Source organism: Mytilus trossulus, chromosome 1 (assembly GCF_036588685.1).
Source record: "Mytilus trossulus isolate FHL-02 chromosome 1, PNRI_Mtr1.1.1.hap1, whole genome shotgun sequence".
Taxonomy (NCBI): domain Eukaryota; kingdom Metazoa; phylum Mollusca; class Bivalvia; order Mytilida; family Mytilidae; genus Mytilus; species Mytilus trossulus.
The window spans coordinates 23,622-42,175 of NC_086373.1; the positions used below are offsets into that span (position 1 = coordinate 23,622).

General features: G+C 30.8%; 1 protein-coding gene across 1 annotated transcript in view; it reads right to left on the minus strand.

Moving 5' to 3' along the window:
• The window catches only part of LOC134698647 (protein FAM135A-like), a 55,002-nt gene that overhangs the window by 13,620 nt on the left and 22,828 nt on the right, over positions 1 to 18,554 (minus strand). The window contains exons 7-18 of the mRNA XM_063560507.1: positions 18,286 to 18,379; positions 17,675 to 17,822; positions 17,120 to 17,169; positions 16,601 to 16,756; positions 15,060 to 15,133; positions 13,855 to 14,015; positions 6,943 to 8,302; positions 4,478 to 4,537; positions 2,766 to 2,872; positions 2,301 to 2,392; positions 1,483 to 1,577; positions 82 to 233 (exon numbers count right to left, since the gene is read on the minus strand). Coding sequence (XP_063416577.1) covers positions 82 to 233; positions 1,483 to 1,577; positions 2,301 to 2,392; positions 2,766 to 2,872; positions 4,478 to 4,537; positions 6,943 to 8,302; positions 13,855 to 14,015; positions 15,060 to 15,133; positions 16,601 to 16,756; positions 17,120 to 17,169; positions 17,675 to 17,822; positions 18,286 to 18,379 — 2,549 coding nt within the window. The remainder of the gene's footprint in view (positions 1 to 81; positions 234 to 1,482; positions 1,578 to 2,300; positions 2,393 to 2,765; positions 2,873 to 4,477; positions 4,538 to 6,942; positions 8,303 to 13,854; positions 14,016 to 15,059; positions 15,134 to 16,600; positions 16,757 to 17,119; positions 17,170 to 17,674; positions 17,823 to 18,285; positions 18,380 to 18,554) is intronic.

Here is an 18,554-nt window from a genome sequence, read left to right on the forward strand (position 1 = left end):
AACTCTGATGGGTCCATAAAATAATGAGTCTGTAAATTTAAGGCTTATGACTTATCTATATACATGTCAAACCATACATACCCATATTAACTAGTCCACTACTGTTGTACAATGTTCCTAGATGAGGTCCAGATAGAGATAAGAATGTGTATAACTTTGGGACTAGATGTTTCAGTTTAGACCTGGACACTACAGATCTGATGATGAGATTACCCAGGGAATGACCAATAAAACTGTAAATACAAAATGTCATTGTAGAATCTTATATAAAATTAAGAGACATTCATATTGCAAAGAAAATAAAAACCTTTTCCTAGAAAGAATAAGTGTTTACCTGGCTAGTTGAATTCTAGTGTGCAGTTGAACTGTCCAAAACAGTAGATACAATAGTTATTGCTCTCTGTCAAGTTTACTTAATGGGAACTTTAAATTTCTCTTTGAAAAAAGCCCCCAATTATTCATATGGCCGTACTTAGTATAAATCCCAGCGAGAAGACAATATATGTAACAATAATGAATCTTCATAGTTTGTGTCTCATTTGCTTATTTTTCCCTAGTTCATAGGATGAAATATATAACATTCCTAGTTCATAGGATGAAATATATAACATCCCTAGTTCATAGGATGAAATATATAACATCCCTAGTTCATAGGATGAAATATATAACATTCCTAGTTCATAGGATGAAATATATAACATCCCTAGTTCATAGGATGAAATATATAACATCCCTAGTTCATAGGATGAAATATATAACATTCCTAGTTCATAGGATGAAATATATAACATCCCTAGTTCATAGGATGAAATATATAACGTCCCTAGTTCATAGGATGAAATATATAACGTCCCTAGTTCATAGGATGAAATATATAACATCCCTAGTTCATAGGATGAAATATATAACATTCCTAGTTCATAGGATGAAATATATAACATCCCTAGTTCATAGGATGAAATATATAACATCCCTAGTTCATAGGATGAAATATATAACGTCCCTAGTTCATAGGATGAAATATATAACATCCCTAGTTCATAGGATGAAATATATAACATCCCTAGTTCATAGGATGAAATATATAACATCCCTAGTTCATAGGATGAAATATATAACGTCCCTAGTTCATAGGATGAAATATATAACATCCCTAGTTCATAGGATGAAATATATAACATCCCTAGTTCATAGGATGAAATATATAACATCATCAAAATAGGTCAAACAGAACACTGAATGATATTAACTTGTAAACAATTATCAAATATTCATTATTTTTATCCAAAAGCAGAAATATGAAATCAGCTTTTTTTATTAGTAACATATTAATATAGTCATATATTTTCATAATTTTTAATCACTGAGAAAAATAAGTCATTGCCTGATTGTTCCATTATACTCAGTGAAACACTGAAAACTGTGTAAATTGTTGATGAGTTACATAAACCACCTATAAACACAATGTGTTGATGATATTACCTTAGTTTGGTAACATTTAATCCATACATATCAATGTAAGCTATAATTTCATTGGCTAATCTTTCTGTCATTACATCAAAGTCTGCAAATGTGTCCTGAAACAGAATAATATTTTTTTATTAACTTTGTAAAATTATAAATATCCTTCTCCAAACAAACCAGAATTAAATTGTTTTTCTTTTTTAAAATCTAAGGTAATCGTCTGAGGGTAAAATTGTCACAAACAAACAATTTCTATGAATTTCTGAAAACAATCTCAGGTAATCAAACAAATCTCTTTCGAAATTTTTTTTTAATAATATTCAGGCAAGCTTGTCTTATTTCCCAATGATCAGCAAAACAATGGTGCTTTCTTTGAACAGTTTTCCAGACAACATGGAGAAAATGTCTATCTTGGGATGTGACAATAGAGAGATCAGAAGGGAGAAAGAAATTTGACGTCTTAACTAAAACGTAATCAATAAAACTACAACTTGATTAAAACCAAATACACACCTGTTCAGCAGAATTATAAATTGACGGAGGATAAAAAGATTTGAATAACATTATTGTCCATGCACCATCATGAGGAAAGTCAAAATAATTTTTGAATACAAATTAGAACAAGTTATTTCCATCAGAATGTCTGTTAATTTTAGACATAATGCTGATATCCTAATTAACAAATTGTGTTTTCAGTAGTGTCCTTATCTTTAAAGAGGCATTAGCTGCCAAACTTGTGTCCTCTGAATTGACTCAAACACTCATATTCAAGGGACATTATATGGCAAACCAAGGACTCAACTAGTGTTGGTTTAAATTCTGTATCATATACTCACCTGGTTTCTTTCTGACATAAGAAATTCTAGTTTATACCCGGTCAGTCCCATTTCTATGTATGTTCTCACCAATCTTAAATCAGCACTATTTCCTGTCAATAGAAAATTAAGCATTTACATGGTTAAAAAGTGAAATCAAATAATACATATTTTATAATGTTGAAAGTAGAAAGAAATAATATATATTTCACTTTGTTGAAACTTTTTCTGTCTGTATAGCTGTGGACACAAACATCTTTTTTTCTTATTATGTAGTGCATATTTCCCTCCAGTTTATGACACAATAAATAACATGCATAAATAATTGTGTACACAAATTACCATGACAAATATGAATTGGGAAGAAAATACTGATGGAGGGGACATAACTCTAATCTCTATCAAATGTCAAGCATTCTTTAAAACTAACAGAAATTCTCATGATTTAAGATTCAATAACATTTTGTGTTCTTATAAAAAACATACCATCTAATCCATGAACACATACAATCAAATGATGGCCTTCACTGTCATCAACGCCATCTGGTGGCATCATAAAATATGGTATAGTTGATGCTAAGGTCTGGAACTCACTGAAAAATCAGATTAACTTTAGTTTGTGGTGGCATCTAAAGAATATGGACTCTGAGACTGAAACCATTTAAACTATGAACCTAGGAATACCAAATCAAAATGTTTGCAAAATCTGAAAATTGCAAATTTATTTTACAAGTATGATATGCAGGACTTAAATAAGATTTAACCTTAGATAGTATTGATAAAATGTAGACTTCAGTTTGCTCATATTAATTTATGCTTTCAACATGTCATTATTTCTTAGGCCAGGATTTTTTATTTTGTTGGTTTACGGATCCGCCGACCCAATTTTGCCGATTCCTAGAATAAAAATAAAATTGACTTTTCATGCTTTTTTATATTCCTGCTGACCCAAACAAATGCATTATCCCTGAAAAATAATTAAATTCTTCTTTTTTTATGAAATGAAATGCATGAATCACTAACAAAATTGATAACACTCTCTGTTGTGAAAAAATAAAACTTCCAGTTTACGTTTCTAAAAATAGACAAATCAATTATAACTGACCTAGAAATGTCGTTTACGCAAATAATTTTGCGGAACGAAATATATGTTTAAAACCCTTTACACAATAAGTTCGTTTCCCCTATTTGTCATCAGTCTGTAAGATGCATAATCTCATAGAAATAGACTTGTCCAAATGTGGACAGGTGAAAAGCACCTTGGAAGTAAAAGTTCCGAATATCAACAAGTAATTTAGAATTTTCTTGTTTCATGGATAATAAAAAAAAATATATCGTCCATTGGATTAAAAACGGGAATGCATGACACTAGATTAACCCGATATTCTCGATTTTTCCGTGGACGAGTCTATTACGTTTTTGACACGTGTGTTGAAACTTATTTTCATACGACGTTTTTTACATTTTTTTTCATAATCAGTTTTCGTTTTTGAAGAATTTACTCACCAAGTTTTCTGTTCTATGCGAATTTGTTTTTCTTGTTTGTGAAAAGACCATTTAATTTCGTCTTTGTCTGTGAACACCCCCCTTTTTTACGGCAAATCATTAGACAATGTCATGCGATATTAATGACAGCTGAGAAAGAATATTTCATCGAACTAAAATTTGAAATGATGACAAAATAGCATAAAAAATCATTTTGTTAGAAAGGTGAAATGTATTTATTTTGCATTTTTTTTTCTGTCTTGAAAGATATTTTTTTTTCTTTTTTTTCCTGACCGACCGACCCGACTTTTTCATGGGGAAAATCCGTAAACCAACAATTTAAAAAACTGTGGCCTTAGAAATCAGTATATTGAAAAGTATTAAAGAGGTAAAAAATTAAAAATACAAAATAATCTGGAAATACATTCTAATATCTGATTCTACATTATAACATACACTTCTAGTATAGTGACATTATAGATATAAAAAGAAAGTGAAAGTGAAAGTAAAATAAGAATCTAGTATATTTAAAAGTAAAAGTTAGTCAATAAAGTGATTAACGATGTGGTTATCTGCTATTCTTGCACGTCTGTGTAGTGGTCCTCATAGAGTTTTCTAGTGGTATTGTGATTTGATTAAACAGTACAGTTACTGACAAGTATTTTTTTACCACTAAGCCTACAAAGAACAAATATTATATGTTATTAACTTACCTATAAAGCTGCCCATCAAATTTCATTTGTTTTTTCAGATTTTCCCTTGCCTCTACAAAGCTGAAATTTAAAAAAAAGACTTGTTGAAAAAATTTGGAATATAGACAATTCTCAGATTTTAGTTTCCATGAATTGAATTCATTGTGTTTTTGAGTTTTCCAAAATGCTGAATCAATATATATCTTAAATCAGAAGATCAGACAAACAAAACAGTATAAAGAAATAAACTATTCTCCTGTGTAGAGTCCCAGAAAAATAATTGTTCTGGTTAACATGGTTAAATGTAATTTACTTAAATAAGCTAGTTGTTTCTTAAGATTGTTTCCCTTTTTTTGTGGTTGAAACTTTAATAGTTTAGGTAACAGTACAGTTTACATTGGAGGATGTTCATGTATGACATGGTAGTTGCTGAAATCTCTATTATTTTTTCTATGATAAATAGTTTTCTTATTGGCAATCCAACCAATTCTTGTTTTCATAAATTTTCAATTTGTATGCTACTGTTCACACCAAAGCTACTGTTATATATATTCAATGTGACAATTCATTTTCTTAATATGACATTTTTAGTTACTAGAACTATGGAAAACAAAAGCACAATTTATTTATCTATCTCCTAGAAACTGGTAAATTATGTGTTGTAAGGTTACTTTAGGTAGCAGAAGTAAATGTGAGTTCGTGTTATTTGTGTTCGTATATGGGTTCATGTTGTTTATTCTTTAGTTTTCTTTGTTGTGTCATGTGTACTATTGTTTGTCTGTTTGTCTTTTTCATTTTTAGCCATGGCGTTGTCAGTTAGTTTTAGATTTATGAGTTTGACTGTCCCTCTGGTATCTTTCGTCCCTCTTTTATACCTATCTAATTTACAATTTTCTTTTTACTGTCACAACAGATTAGCTCAAAATACAAGATACATTATCAGTTTTGTTTTTAAAAGCAACTAACTTGTACAAAAGGAAAATTTATAAAATGGGAATGAACCACAATAATCTGTGAACATGGTGAACGTGTAGAAATCAACAACACATACTATGCATCAAGCTTTACAATAACAAAAACTATGTGATGTGTACTTCATGATGTCAAAATAAATAATCAAGGGGATCACTCTGTATAAACTTCATCTTTGGGTAATTATTGTCATGCTAAAAATAAATAAATTTTGAAATGGTGATGAAGTGAACTGGGTTAAGTGTAGTGGGGATACTAACAGTGTTCAAATTGTTTAAGGAACTGAGGAACTTCTTTTGCTCACAGTCCAAAACATTATATTGACTATTGTAACCCTTCAAGAAAACTGCAGACCTTATTCATATTTCATGGCATGATTAGGGTAGCCTCAATTTTAAACACTTGATATGACATCACACAGAAGTTATTAGTTTTCATCTTTTATAGCAACAAAACAATATACATGAGGTAAGTTGGTCTTAAATTAAACAGCAGTATTTCCAATCGTAACTATTAAGACTATTAATCATGATTAACATGATTAATATAATCCACAGGTTTTGTAAATTCAAATGAATGCTTAGCCAAGAGTACTACCATGACTTCATTAAATGTACCATTCACATAGTTAATGGTTCCATAACACAATGTAAACTTTGACTCAATATTGCCTTTGTTTAATAAAACAAGCAGAGAAATATACATGTATGTAGGTGTGTGAGGAAGTTTCATGTAGAGATGATGAACTTTCAATTAAAAGGGTAAATAAAACTAAAATAGGCATGTATTTAAAAATCCCAGTCAACTGTGATAACATGTACATACCCACCAAGTCCAACACCAAACCTGATACATATATATCTTGTGATTATTAAACTATTATATCATACTTCTATATCATCAATTTACAAACATGATAACGAGCTTATTTTCATTTCTGTTTGGGATTAGAAACATACACCAAATATGTATTGACAGACTTGACAAAAAAGAACTTTCAACATGTTTCACCATTTTTAATCAAATACCCTACATAGATATGACTTTAATATTTATTTCTTATTTTAATAAACATTTTGGCCAGAGTGCAACGTTAACTGTCAAAGCTGAATAAAAAGCATGAACAAATATCTTTCTTCTTTTTCCCTTTCATGACTTTGCAAACATTTCTTAATTCATGATTCAACTTGATTATGTTTTATCTTGAAATCGTGAACTTAATGATATTGGCCAAAATTTAGCTGTTGTGCCAAAACATTTGTCAAAAGTAAAATCCTTTTTAATATTGGGTAAGTATTATTTTTAGACATGGGTCCTAATAAATTTATAATTGATTATTTGGTGAATGCACAATTAATCAAAGAAAGAAATATAATCTCGGAGGGATTTGGAACGGTCCCTATATGTTCCAACATTAATTTTCAATGAACAGTTCCTCACTCTAACATGAAGAAAAATAACGAAAAAATTATTTATTTACATATCAATCAGTCTATTTGCTGAAGAAAACTCACCTTAAAGTTGCATGGCCTATCTGTGAAACAAGTTTAGGACTATCATTTTGTAAATGTGATAAAAGTTCTGGGTAAGACTTCGATGGATGAAAACCTTTGGACTCGGATGAAGAATTCTGAATGGATGTTGTTGAACTTTCTAAACTTTTAACAATATTAGAATCACTTGCTGCCCTGTGATGGGCTACACTAGCTGTTTCCTCTGTGGAGTTATCAGGCTTTGTTGTGTCTGTATTGTCTGTTGACACCGGTTTAGATTCCGATGAATTTCTTAATCTGAGGTATTCGTCACGTAAAAATTCAGCAACAGTCATTTTTTCTTCCTGTTCATGCTCAGATTCATCAGAATCTTGAGTAATAATGCCACTGTCTTTGGAAAGACTAGGTGTAGACCCATTAGTTTGGTCTGATCCTTTGCTTAGTTTATGAACAGTACTATTTACAGGCTTTGTAGCCTCTGTTTGCTCATCTTTATCATAGTTTTCTAATATATCATCGTATCCATTAGCAACACAAGTTCCATCATCACTTTGGTCATCATTTTCATCGACCTCTGACCTTACGTACCAATCTTCTTTCTTTTTCAAGGCCTGTGTAAGATCGTTAGCTAATTTACTACATGAGGATTGTTCATCAATTTTGGACAAAGAATTATTTTCAATACCGATTTCTCCTGCAGCACTATTTATATCACAGTTAATATCACGTTCACTGACCTTGTCATCACCTTGTGTTAATTCACTCGTACCACCTAAAGATTCACTCTCCTCGACTGAATCTTCTTTAGACAAAGCTGATTCGTCTGCAAAAACTTTTTTCCTAACACACACTTCTGAATCTGAATGAATGTGTTTGTTTTTCATTAACGCTGACTTGACTGACCTACGATGGGTGTGGGGTGACCCAGAACTACCTGTATATTCAGGTAAGGATGTTATACTGGTCCTACTCCAGCTTGACCGATTGAAAAGGGACGGCATTGACGCTGCATTTGATAATGGCGGATGTTCAATTGGATCTGCAGCTTCTCCCCTGTTTGGGGCAGGACTAAATGTTCCAAGGACTATTGACTGTCTGTTTGAGGATCGAGTGTCAGTGGCTGTCACTGTTGTTGTTTGGTCAAGTTTTCTATATCCAACAAGCATACAATCCTTTACCGGATCCTTGGCAGCAATTGCTTCAGCTTCAGAGCAGGAGTAAGAAGATGGACGTTTAAAAGTGTCTGGTCTGATATTCTTAATGAATTTCTTTTTCTGTTTACTTGTATTAGAACTGATTGAGGCATTTGAATTGGATCTAATTGCTTTCAGCTTTTCTGTTTTTTCTTTCTGTGATCCCTGAGTTTTGATTCGAAATTTTTCTGAAAAATAAAAATAAAATGTCTTAGAAACCTTTCAATTATTCCAGTTTATAAGTTCTGTACTATACAACTATAAGGACATGCGGTAATATAGTCAATGAGACAACTAACAACCAAAGACCAAAGGACAAGGATTTTCACTGGTTTTCATGCAAGTTATATCTCATTCAATTTCTATTTCAATCTATATATATACATGCAAGGAAATACTGAAATTTACAACATTAATAAAGGTTATTTCCAAAATCCATCAATTAAATTGTTTTATCTGATATTGTGTGTCAAGCCTTGAATATCACCTGTATATACACAATGTATAACTTTAACACAAATATTTAAATGTTTTTGAATTTTTTTTTTAAAAGTGACAGTTTCTAACCGTAAGAATGGAAAACATTTATTATAAACGAACTTTTTTTTTACACTGGTTATAGTATTAGTCACAGACAACAAAACTATATTAAACAAACCACAGTCAACATAAACATAAACATATCCTTGGAAATATGTTGCATCTGTTGTGTCACTTAAGTCTACGACCCTCAGTGGAATTTGGACAAAAATGTTTAAATGATCAATAGCTGACAGACTGATTCCATACATCATTTACATAATGGATAGTACACCAAACAAATCACCTTTCTGTGATAAAGACCCCCCCCCCAAAAAAAAACAAAAAAAAAAAACCACAAAAAGACAGCACTGAAATTACCAAATACTAAATATATTTGGTATTGGTCCTTTTTAAACTTTTTCAAGGATCAAATATTTTTATGCATGTTTTAAGCAAGAACTAATTAACAATATTTCCAATAGCAAGATTCTTAAAGGCGATTGAATCAGATGAAGTGCATTGATTTTGATTGCCACCAGAAACTTGATCAGGCAGAAATTATGCCTTGCAACAGGCCTACAGAAAATATGCCTTGCAACAGGCCTACAGAAAATATGGTTGTAAGGATTCTTTTGCTTGCAGACAACATTGCTTTCATCCTTACATAAATCAGCTGATTTTACATCCCCATTTGGGCCAAACTATGCAGCATATTTATACATCCTGCACAGACTCACAAATGCCCCAGATTACTTTTAATGATGGTAGATGGGACATTCAGTCAGTAAAGGGTCTTCAACATAAAACAACCTCCATTTTGCATCAGAAAGTCTGTATTAAAATATGACTTGTTATGAACTGGTTTGTATATTTGGACAGTAAAAGGTATAATTGGCATAAAACTTGTCTGAAACAAGGGGCATCAAACATATATACTTCAGAATAATGACAATTTGAAGCCATTATGTCCGCTTCATTTTTGGTCATAACATACACAATAACAAGTATAAAGTACTGTTAAACACATTAAATATAAGCATTAACTGTACCATGACATTCATGAGAATAAACAAAACAATTGCAAACACTACAAAATAATCAAACACATGACATGCATTGTGTGTATACCACAAATAAAGCTCTGTGCTCTCTCTACTATTTTTCTACTCGGCTGTGGTGTCGATTCAACTGAAAACAGCCCAATCATCATGTTATAAATCATAAATAAATTCTGGGTCGGAGATTAGTTACATAAATTACATTTAAATTGATGTTGTAATTTCTTTAAGGAAATTAATTAAAAGTTGCATTAAAAATAAAAATTCATAGCTAGAGAAAGATATCACACAAAAAAAAGATTGGAAAAATAAATGGAAATATTTGCCTTGACAGTTTGGATAGAAACTTATTATCAACTTTATATCTTATCTATAAGTGTTAATACACTGTTCTCAAATGTTAACTTGAACATTGTCATCACTTGGAAATACATGCGATTAGAACATTTATTATTTAAGCAAAATGAAATTTTATTATTTTTTATTTGTTATTTTAAATTTTTCTGTTTTTCACAATTCAGAGTGTGAACTCAAGAACAGATGCATGCTTCATGTAATTCAGATAGATTTTATGAAGCAATACATTAATGTATTCATTATATTTTCCTTTGAACATTGAACCAGGACTAAAGATGCAGTGCAAAATACAATTATTTATAATAAGTGGTTTCCTTTAAACTGACCCAAACAAAAAGGTTTAATATTTAAACTATGAAAAGTTTCAAAGTCAAAAAACAATAATGAAGGTGCAGGGGTCATATTATATCCATGGAAATGATAATACAATTGCATGTCAACTAGCACAAACAAACCACTTGTGGTCCCCCAAACTGACTTAATCACAAATTTTAACATATAAACTAAGTAAAAGTTATAAAGTCAATATATGACTCAGTTGGCTAGGCCCAGTAAACTCAATGGAAATGAGATGTTCCAATGCTAATACATGTGCATACCAAATATAATTGACCTTTCACAAATGGTTCCCTATAAACTACATCTACTCATCATAAACTAATACATTGTTGATTCTTCCACACACACTGGAAACAGCACACCTAGGTCTTGCTTTTTAAACTTCTAGTCATCAAGGCAAAACAAAATCACATTCAAGGCCTGTTCAAGTTAAAGCATGACTTGACAAAGTGGCACATGCATCACAAAGTGTATACCTATGTCATGTATTATAATTTCTTCTAAATAGTCAGCTCTATCTAAACAAAGATGGATCCAGGCTAGGGTAGAGGGACATAACTCTCCTTATTGCTGTGTAATTGTGTTTTTTTAAGCACATTTCTATTTTTAGTTTGTCAGTGCTGGATCCACCTTTGAGAAATTTTAAGAGGCTGTTTGCCAAACTAATAGTTGTTAAAATGAAAATTGCTTTGGTAAGATATATATATATATATTAATAATAAAGATGCAAGTCTAGCTGTTTCACTAAAACAATAATATACCAACTATTATTTTTTTAAATAGCTTCTGTAAAAATCTAAATAAAACTGACAACTTGCAAGAAAATATATAACACATGAGTTTCTGTCATCAATCTTTATGCTGTGTAAAAAAAGAATCTGCTAAAAAAAAAACTGGTGCAGAATAAATAATTATGTGACCAACTCCATGGTAAATGATTTAGCTTAACTTTTGAGAAATTAAGGTTATCATAACTTGTCTTTCTAGATGTAGTATCCATTTCATTCACTTAAGAATTACTTTTACTTACTGCCCATTACGCCCATCACCTAAGAATGCTTTTCCATAAATATCTTGCACAAAAGTTAGAGACCAATATTTTGGAAACTATTTTAGTATTTTAAGGAATAAAAGAGGACAAATTTAGGAAAACATATGAATATTTAAATTTAAGTGTCTATCTACCTTACAATAAATTTAGCCTATAGATATCTAGATGTTCTGAGTAAAATACTCATATAAGTTTAAGAATAAAAGAATTGGTAAGTATTACTAATTATAAATGCATTTTTTATGTTTTTGATTGTTTCTTGCTTAATGTCATATTACATTCTAGAAAAAGTTCCATGTTCTTGAAAACATATAGTACAGAAAACAGTTGTGCTATTTTAACTCACAAAATTATCTGACTATCCCTTTATCCTAGAATATTTAGATGACAACCTTAATTTCTTTATATCTTCTTATTTCATGCAATAACATGACTGACTAGCTTTCTATTGATGATTGATGGTCACACATCATTATTTGACCAGTGGTCATCTACTCACCAATTACATTTACATCACTAACATCGATTGCATTATGCAGATTATGTGTAGATACCGTCAATATTTGAAATAATTCAAACAGAGGTGAAACTGGTAGGTCATCTGTGTTATCATAATTATATAGAAATTTGTCAAATCATTTAATCAGAGGTAAATAGATTGCATAATTTATATATATATACGTAAGACTCAGATCGACGTCCGGTCTCTAATCAACGTCCAAATGTGACGTCACAATGGAATAACATTCCAAATCAACGGCTAATTTTATGCCTGTCTAATCGACGTCCATTTTTTTTTGGTGTTGGCAGTCACATTGGACTTTGATTAGAGTATCAAAATATTGGACGTCGATTTGAGAATGTGACGTCAAATTTGGACGTCGATATGTTAAACGGATGTCGATTAGTGGCCGGACGTTGATCTGAGTCTAACATATATATTATTTCTTCCCATATGTTAGTAGAGTTCATGATTTTTGTTATTTAAAAATCTTCTAACTTAATCAACTACAATCCTCATGACTTTAGAAATGCAAATGATAACCCCACACTATTGTAAATCAATGTTCACTAAAACATTTATATTTTTTTTTTACAAACCACAACTTACTTTTGTTCAAGTTGACACAAGCTTTAAAAATTTCATTTAAGGTATATGCTTGAACACATAATAATGGTGACATCATGGGCAGTAAGATTTCAGACAATAAAATAAAGATGTGAATTAACTATTGATCCTCCTTTTGGTGAATTGATATCGATTTAAACAAGAGGCTCTCAAGAGCCTGAATCGCTCACCTGATTTGTTTTGGTTTTATCTCTCATCAATGATTATTTTGGCTTTTCTATTTATTTAAATGTTCTTTGAATCATCCTATTTTCTTCAAAAGCAAAAAAAAATCATTTTCTCCTATGTTCTATTTTAGCCATAGGAGCTATGTTTCTTGACATACAAGGAAATGAAATATAAAATTTATACTAGATACTCTGAAACTCTGAAACTAATTTAGCCTAAGTTTGGCTGAAATTGATACAGCAGTTTCAAAGGAGAAGATTTTTTAAAGTAAGTCAACATGATGAACAAATTGTAAAAAAAGTCTTTAAAGGGCAATAACTCCTTAAGAGGTCAATTGACAATTTTGGTCAAATTGACTAACTTGTAGATCTTACTTTGCTGATCATTTTTGCTGTTTACAGTTTATCTGTATCTATAATAATATTCAAGATAATGACCAAAAACTGCAAAATTTCCTTAAAAATACCAATTAAGTGGCAGCAACCCAACAATGATTGTTTGATTCATCTGAAAATTTCAGGGCTGATAGATCTTGACCTAATGAACATTTTTACCCCATGTCAGATTTGCTCTAAATGCTTTCGTTTTTGAGATATAAGCCAAAAACTGCATATGACCCCTATGTTCTATTTTAAGTAACGGCAGCCATGTTTTTTAACGGATCAAAAATCGAAGCACACACTTTGTGCAGGGTACTCTAAGGAACAATCATGCTAAGTTTCATTCAAATCCATTCAGTAGTTTCAGAGGAGAAGATGTTTGAAAAATTGTTAACGACGACAGACGACGACGACGCCGACGACGGACGCCAAGTGATGAGAAAAGCTCACATGGCCTTTTAGGCCAGGTGAGCTAAAAAGCAGTTGCACTACATGTCTTTCTTTGTTAACAAAAGTCTAATTTAAAAATCAATAAATAGACAAGCTTTGAGGCAAAAACTTTTTCTCAACTTAAAAATCAGACTAAATCACCTTTAAAAACCTTTAACCCTACCACAATATCCACTTAACTTTCTAAACTCTACTTCAATCATTTCTTGGAATAGACACATTATTTTTCCAATTTCCCACATAACGTGACATTACTCCTTATCAGCTTATTTAAGTATGAACCTACCATTAGACATAGGAATGTGATCACAATACACATCTTCAAAGATGATAGGTAATGTGGTATAATCTCCATCAATATCACTGATCTCTAATTGTAAAGACGGCAGGTTCTGGAAATACTCGGAACTCCGTACAATGTTACACAACTCAGCATGTCCATGGAAACTGACAAATAAGAAAAATCTCATAATGAAATAAATAGCTTTCAATCTATTGTCAAATTTAATGACTCAACTTCCACCTTTGACAGAAACCTCTCTGATAAAAGACAGCAACAGGTTCATGGCATGCAAGCCTTAAAGATACAAAATCTCTTTATTTTTAATAACATGATTATGAGGCAGTTTGAATTTTAAAAGGTTTAAAGAAAAGAAATGCCTTTTATAACTGACTATATATGCATTATGGGCTTTGCTCATTGTTGAAGGCTGTAAAGTGACCTATAGTTGTTAATTCTTGTGTCATTTTGGTCTCTTGTGGAGAGTTGTCTCATTGGCTATCATACCACATCTTTTTTATATATATATATATATTCCTTGACTTATTATTTGTTACTTGACCTTTTCTAATGCAAACAGTTTTATTTCCTTATCTATTAACTGAAAGCCTAATTCCCTGAAAATATCAAATAACCTTTACCCTGTTATTCATCAATAAAAAACCATCTGCACTTAAAAATACATATGGTTTTTAAAAATCTAATGATTTTTCACATTTTTAAAATATATGTGTCAAAAACTTCAACTGATAAGTTGAGAATACTTTTTTTTTTTACTGTGGATTCTTTTATTTTCTTGGATTGAGGCAAATATTGATTTTTTATGAACGTTTGATTTCATGGTTTTACAAGTGTCTGCATATCTGACAGCCAATAGACGATTTATACCTCGTTGACCATTTAAATTGGTCTTGTTTACTCACGAAAATTGGTACCCAATAATAAAGAATCTCCAAAACAACACAAATAGAACTAAAGTATCACTCATTTTTAAACATAAGTTCTAAACATTATAGAAATGGCTCAGTCATCAAATGACCAAGAATTATGTCAGGTTGTCTCACCTCATCAATTTTTACTTCAGAATGCAATCCATATTTTAAAATTAAAACTATTCATAAAGGTATTAAACAAATATTTGTTAAGTTCCTGAATATAAATTCTGATTTTTCATGTCTTTCATACAAAGCCCATAATATACAAACACAAACCTTGGTTCATAACAGGAAAGACATTCTGGTTTTGGGTAATCATGTGTGAAAAACCCTTCTGCAAATCTTTTAGCCTACAATAAATGTAACAGTTTTAATAAAGGTTACAATCAGAAAAAAGAAATATGCATGGTAAAATAACATTATGATAGGGCAATGTTTGAAACATATGCTGTTTAATCCATAAAATAGTCTGGTCTTTTTTAGCTTGTTTTACATCAAACTTCCATTTTTATGGGAATAATATTCTTCTATAATATTTCTGTATATATTTATAAATTTTAAATCTTGAATGATCACAAAATTTTAGTATTAATTTCTTTTGTAATAAAAAATCAGGATTAAAAAAAATCATGAAGGAAATCTGTTTAAAAAAATGATTCCAGTCTTATCATAGAACAGTACCATCACCAAACAGTCTTCACACTTTTTTCCTTTCCATTGAAGCAGATTGTATTTTAATCATAAAATGCAGGGAGACATACAGACACTGGTTACATGTTAATAATCACAACGCTTTTCTCACCAATACTTTCTTACAACAAAATGATTTTCACTGTGGAGAACATATAAAAAATTTCTAAAAATCAACATATTCTACATACACTTAGATAGACCACTGACATTTTCATTTCAACTTGAATAACCCAAACTTGTTTTTGTTACCAGTGTACATGGATGCCAGTGGGCAACCAAATTTAGTTTTTAAAAAAAAAACTTCTGCATGACTATAATTTAATGTATTTCAATGTCTCTGGCTTTAAAATGTTTATTTTGAGTGTACCTGATGAATACAAATTCAAAAAAGTATTACAAAAAAGATATTTATAAGTGTTTGTTTCATGCATTAGACCGTTGGTTTTCACGTTTGAATGATTTTACACTAGTAATTTTGGGGCTCTTTATAGCTTGTTGTTCAGTGTGAGCCAAGGTTTCGTGTTGAAGGCTGTACATTGACCTATAATTTGTTTACTTAAAAATTGTTATTTGGAAGGAGAGTTGTCTCTTTGACACTCACACCACATCTTCTTATGATCTATCAGTTAAAAATTCAAAGTTTTTGTGTGCAGTGGTTCTGAGTATTGTGCATGAAGTTAATATCTAGATGAGACGAACTTAAGTTAATTTACAGAAACAAAAAAAAATAGAAATTTTCCAAGTCATAAATGAGCAAAACTCATGAGGTGAGGCAAACTTAACTTAGAGTGGGGAAACAGAAATGGGACTGAAGGACAAACAGAAAAACAGAGAGTCTAGGTAAAACTAAATGGCTTGGTTGCCTACGGAGGGGCCATTGAAAAGGGTAACAAGTGTTGTAAATTCTTTTTTTATTGTTACAGTTTTGGTGGCTTGAGGAATAACTGTATTTTTGTTGATAATTTTTTTTTGGTTCTGACAAATTCCACCTACAAGCCTTTCAGATATCTTTATTTAACAATACCCATGAAATACACATAAGTAACCCTTAAATAAAAATGAATTCCGGTTAACTTTTTTGTGCCTGTGCATTTGAAATGATTATAATTGTATTAGTGTTGTACCCTAGACGTATGATGTTCCTGTGTGAGTAGATGCAGAACACTTCTGTCTAAAGCTACTACTTCTACAAACTGGAACCATAAGTTCACATTTTCTGCACAAAGCTGTGTTACATCTGTTGTGGCTTTGTTAATCAGATCTTCTTCGTTGTCAAAACACTGAAATTAATCACAAAATATTTCTTAAGAAAAGGGGCCTTCAAGAACAAATTGCTTAGTTTCATTGATGGTGTAAACTATTTGCACTCAACTTTTATCTGTTCTGTCTATATTGTTACTATGGAAAATAAATACTTTTTAGTTTTTTTGCTTTCCTTTACTTTTTTAATGAAATATCATAGAGATGTAAATTTATGTCTATTTAGTTTTTTGTGAACAAACTTAATGGTTTTACAAAAACTGATTCTTTGTGGATACATTATTTCATTATTCTGCTACCTTCTTATCATATTGTAACCAATAATTTAAATTTTATTGTTTTTCAATACTAAATCCATTAATTAAAATTGAGAATGGAATTACCTGTATACTATCCATGATAATCTCTAGACGTCGATGACAATTCATGTGTTCTAAAATAGAGTTTATATAAAAAAAAAAGTCAGTTTTAATTAACTAAAGATGGATTAAAATGTATCTTTTTGGTATCTTTCAAAAAAAAATTGATTTAACATAAATCAATGTGTATGAAGGGATAAAATGTTCTGCATTAAATCTTAACAGCAGCATTGGAAATATATATTTTTAGATCTCTTTCACAACTAATGTAGTGGAGAGATCTAGAAGGCATTAATTCGCATATCATTGAAGCAATTTGTTCCTTATTCTTTAGATCAATGTCCCGAAATTTTGGATGAGCAACTTTTGTAATACATCTTGAATTTATTTCTTGCATGTTTTTCTGATCATGATTGAGTTTTATGTTGAAAGTCTCAAGTATCAAGGGTTGAAAGTTGTCATCTTTGTAAGTTTGTCAAACTAGAAGATAATCAGTGTTGCTACATTTGGTAAATTTGAGTTCACAAGAGGCTGAGTAATACTGCACATATTGCAAAATGAATTCTAAAATATTGTTACCAAGTTTAAAGATAGAATTTCTCATAGTCTTGAGGTACAATTCAAACGTTGCCTGTAAACTTTCATAAGCTGATAACAAAACAGTACAGAGTTTTCTGTGAACATTGAAAGCTGTATGTAATCTAACTGTATCATTTCTGGAATAATCCTACAAAATAGTTAAACATGTTTAATACCATGACATTCTTTGTGTGCCTGTCCCAGGTGAGGAGCCTGTTATTTAGTGATTGTTGATTGCTGCTGACTGTTATATTTTGTTTTTGTTTTATTGTTTTGGCATGGTTATAGCATTTTGACATTCTCTTTCAAACTGTTTGCCATATTGTATGTTTAAGCATTAAATTACTATTCAGTAACAGTTTTGCTCATTGTTGAAGCCCATACAGTGATCTTGATCTATAATTGCTTAAATCACATAATAGTTGATAGTTGTCTTATCAATGCTCATTGGAAACATCACTCTATTTTTACACATATTTGAAAACTGCAAAGATGAAATCTGATAAATGTCATACTCCTTAAATTAATATATCATGTACATTACATGTACATAAATTTCCTGTATTTAATGGTTTACTAATAAAGTTTACTTAAAGCTCACAATGCCTTACCCCATACTGTGCTGCTGACCCAAAGTAGACCATTTCTATACTATTCTCTCCAGGTCCATTCTTAGTCCAGGCTGATTTTGGGGGTCTTGGTAGTCTGCAAATATATTTTATATCAAACTATCCTTCAAACAAAGAGTTTCCCCACATTTCAAATTTTATTAATATGTTCTGATTATATTTCACAATTGGCACTAAAAAAAAATTCAAATTGTATTTTTTTTTCACCCATATAACCATTAGGGATTTGACTTGAATTAAGTTTTTGATCT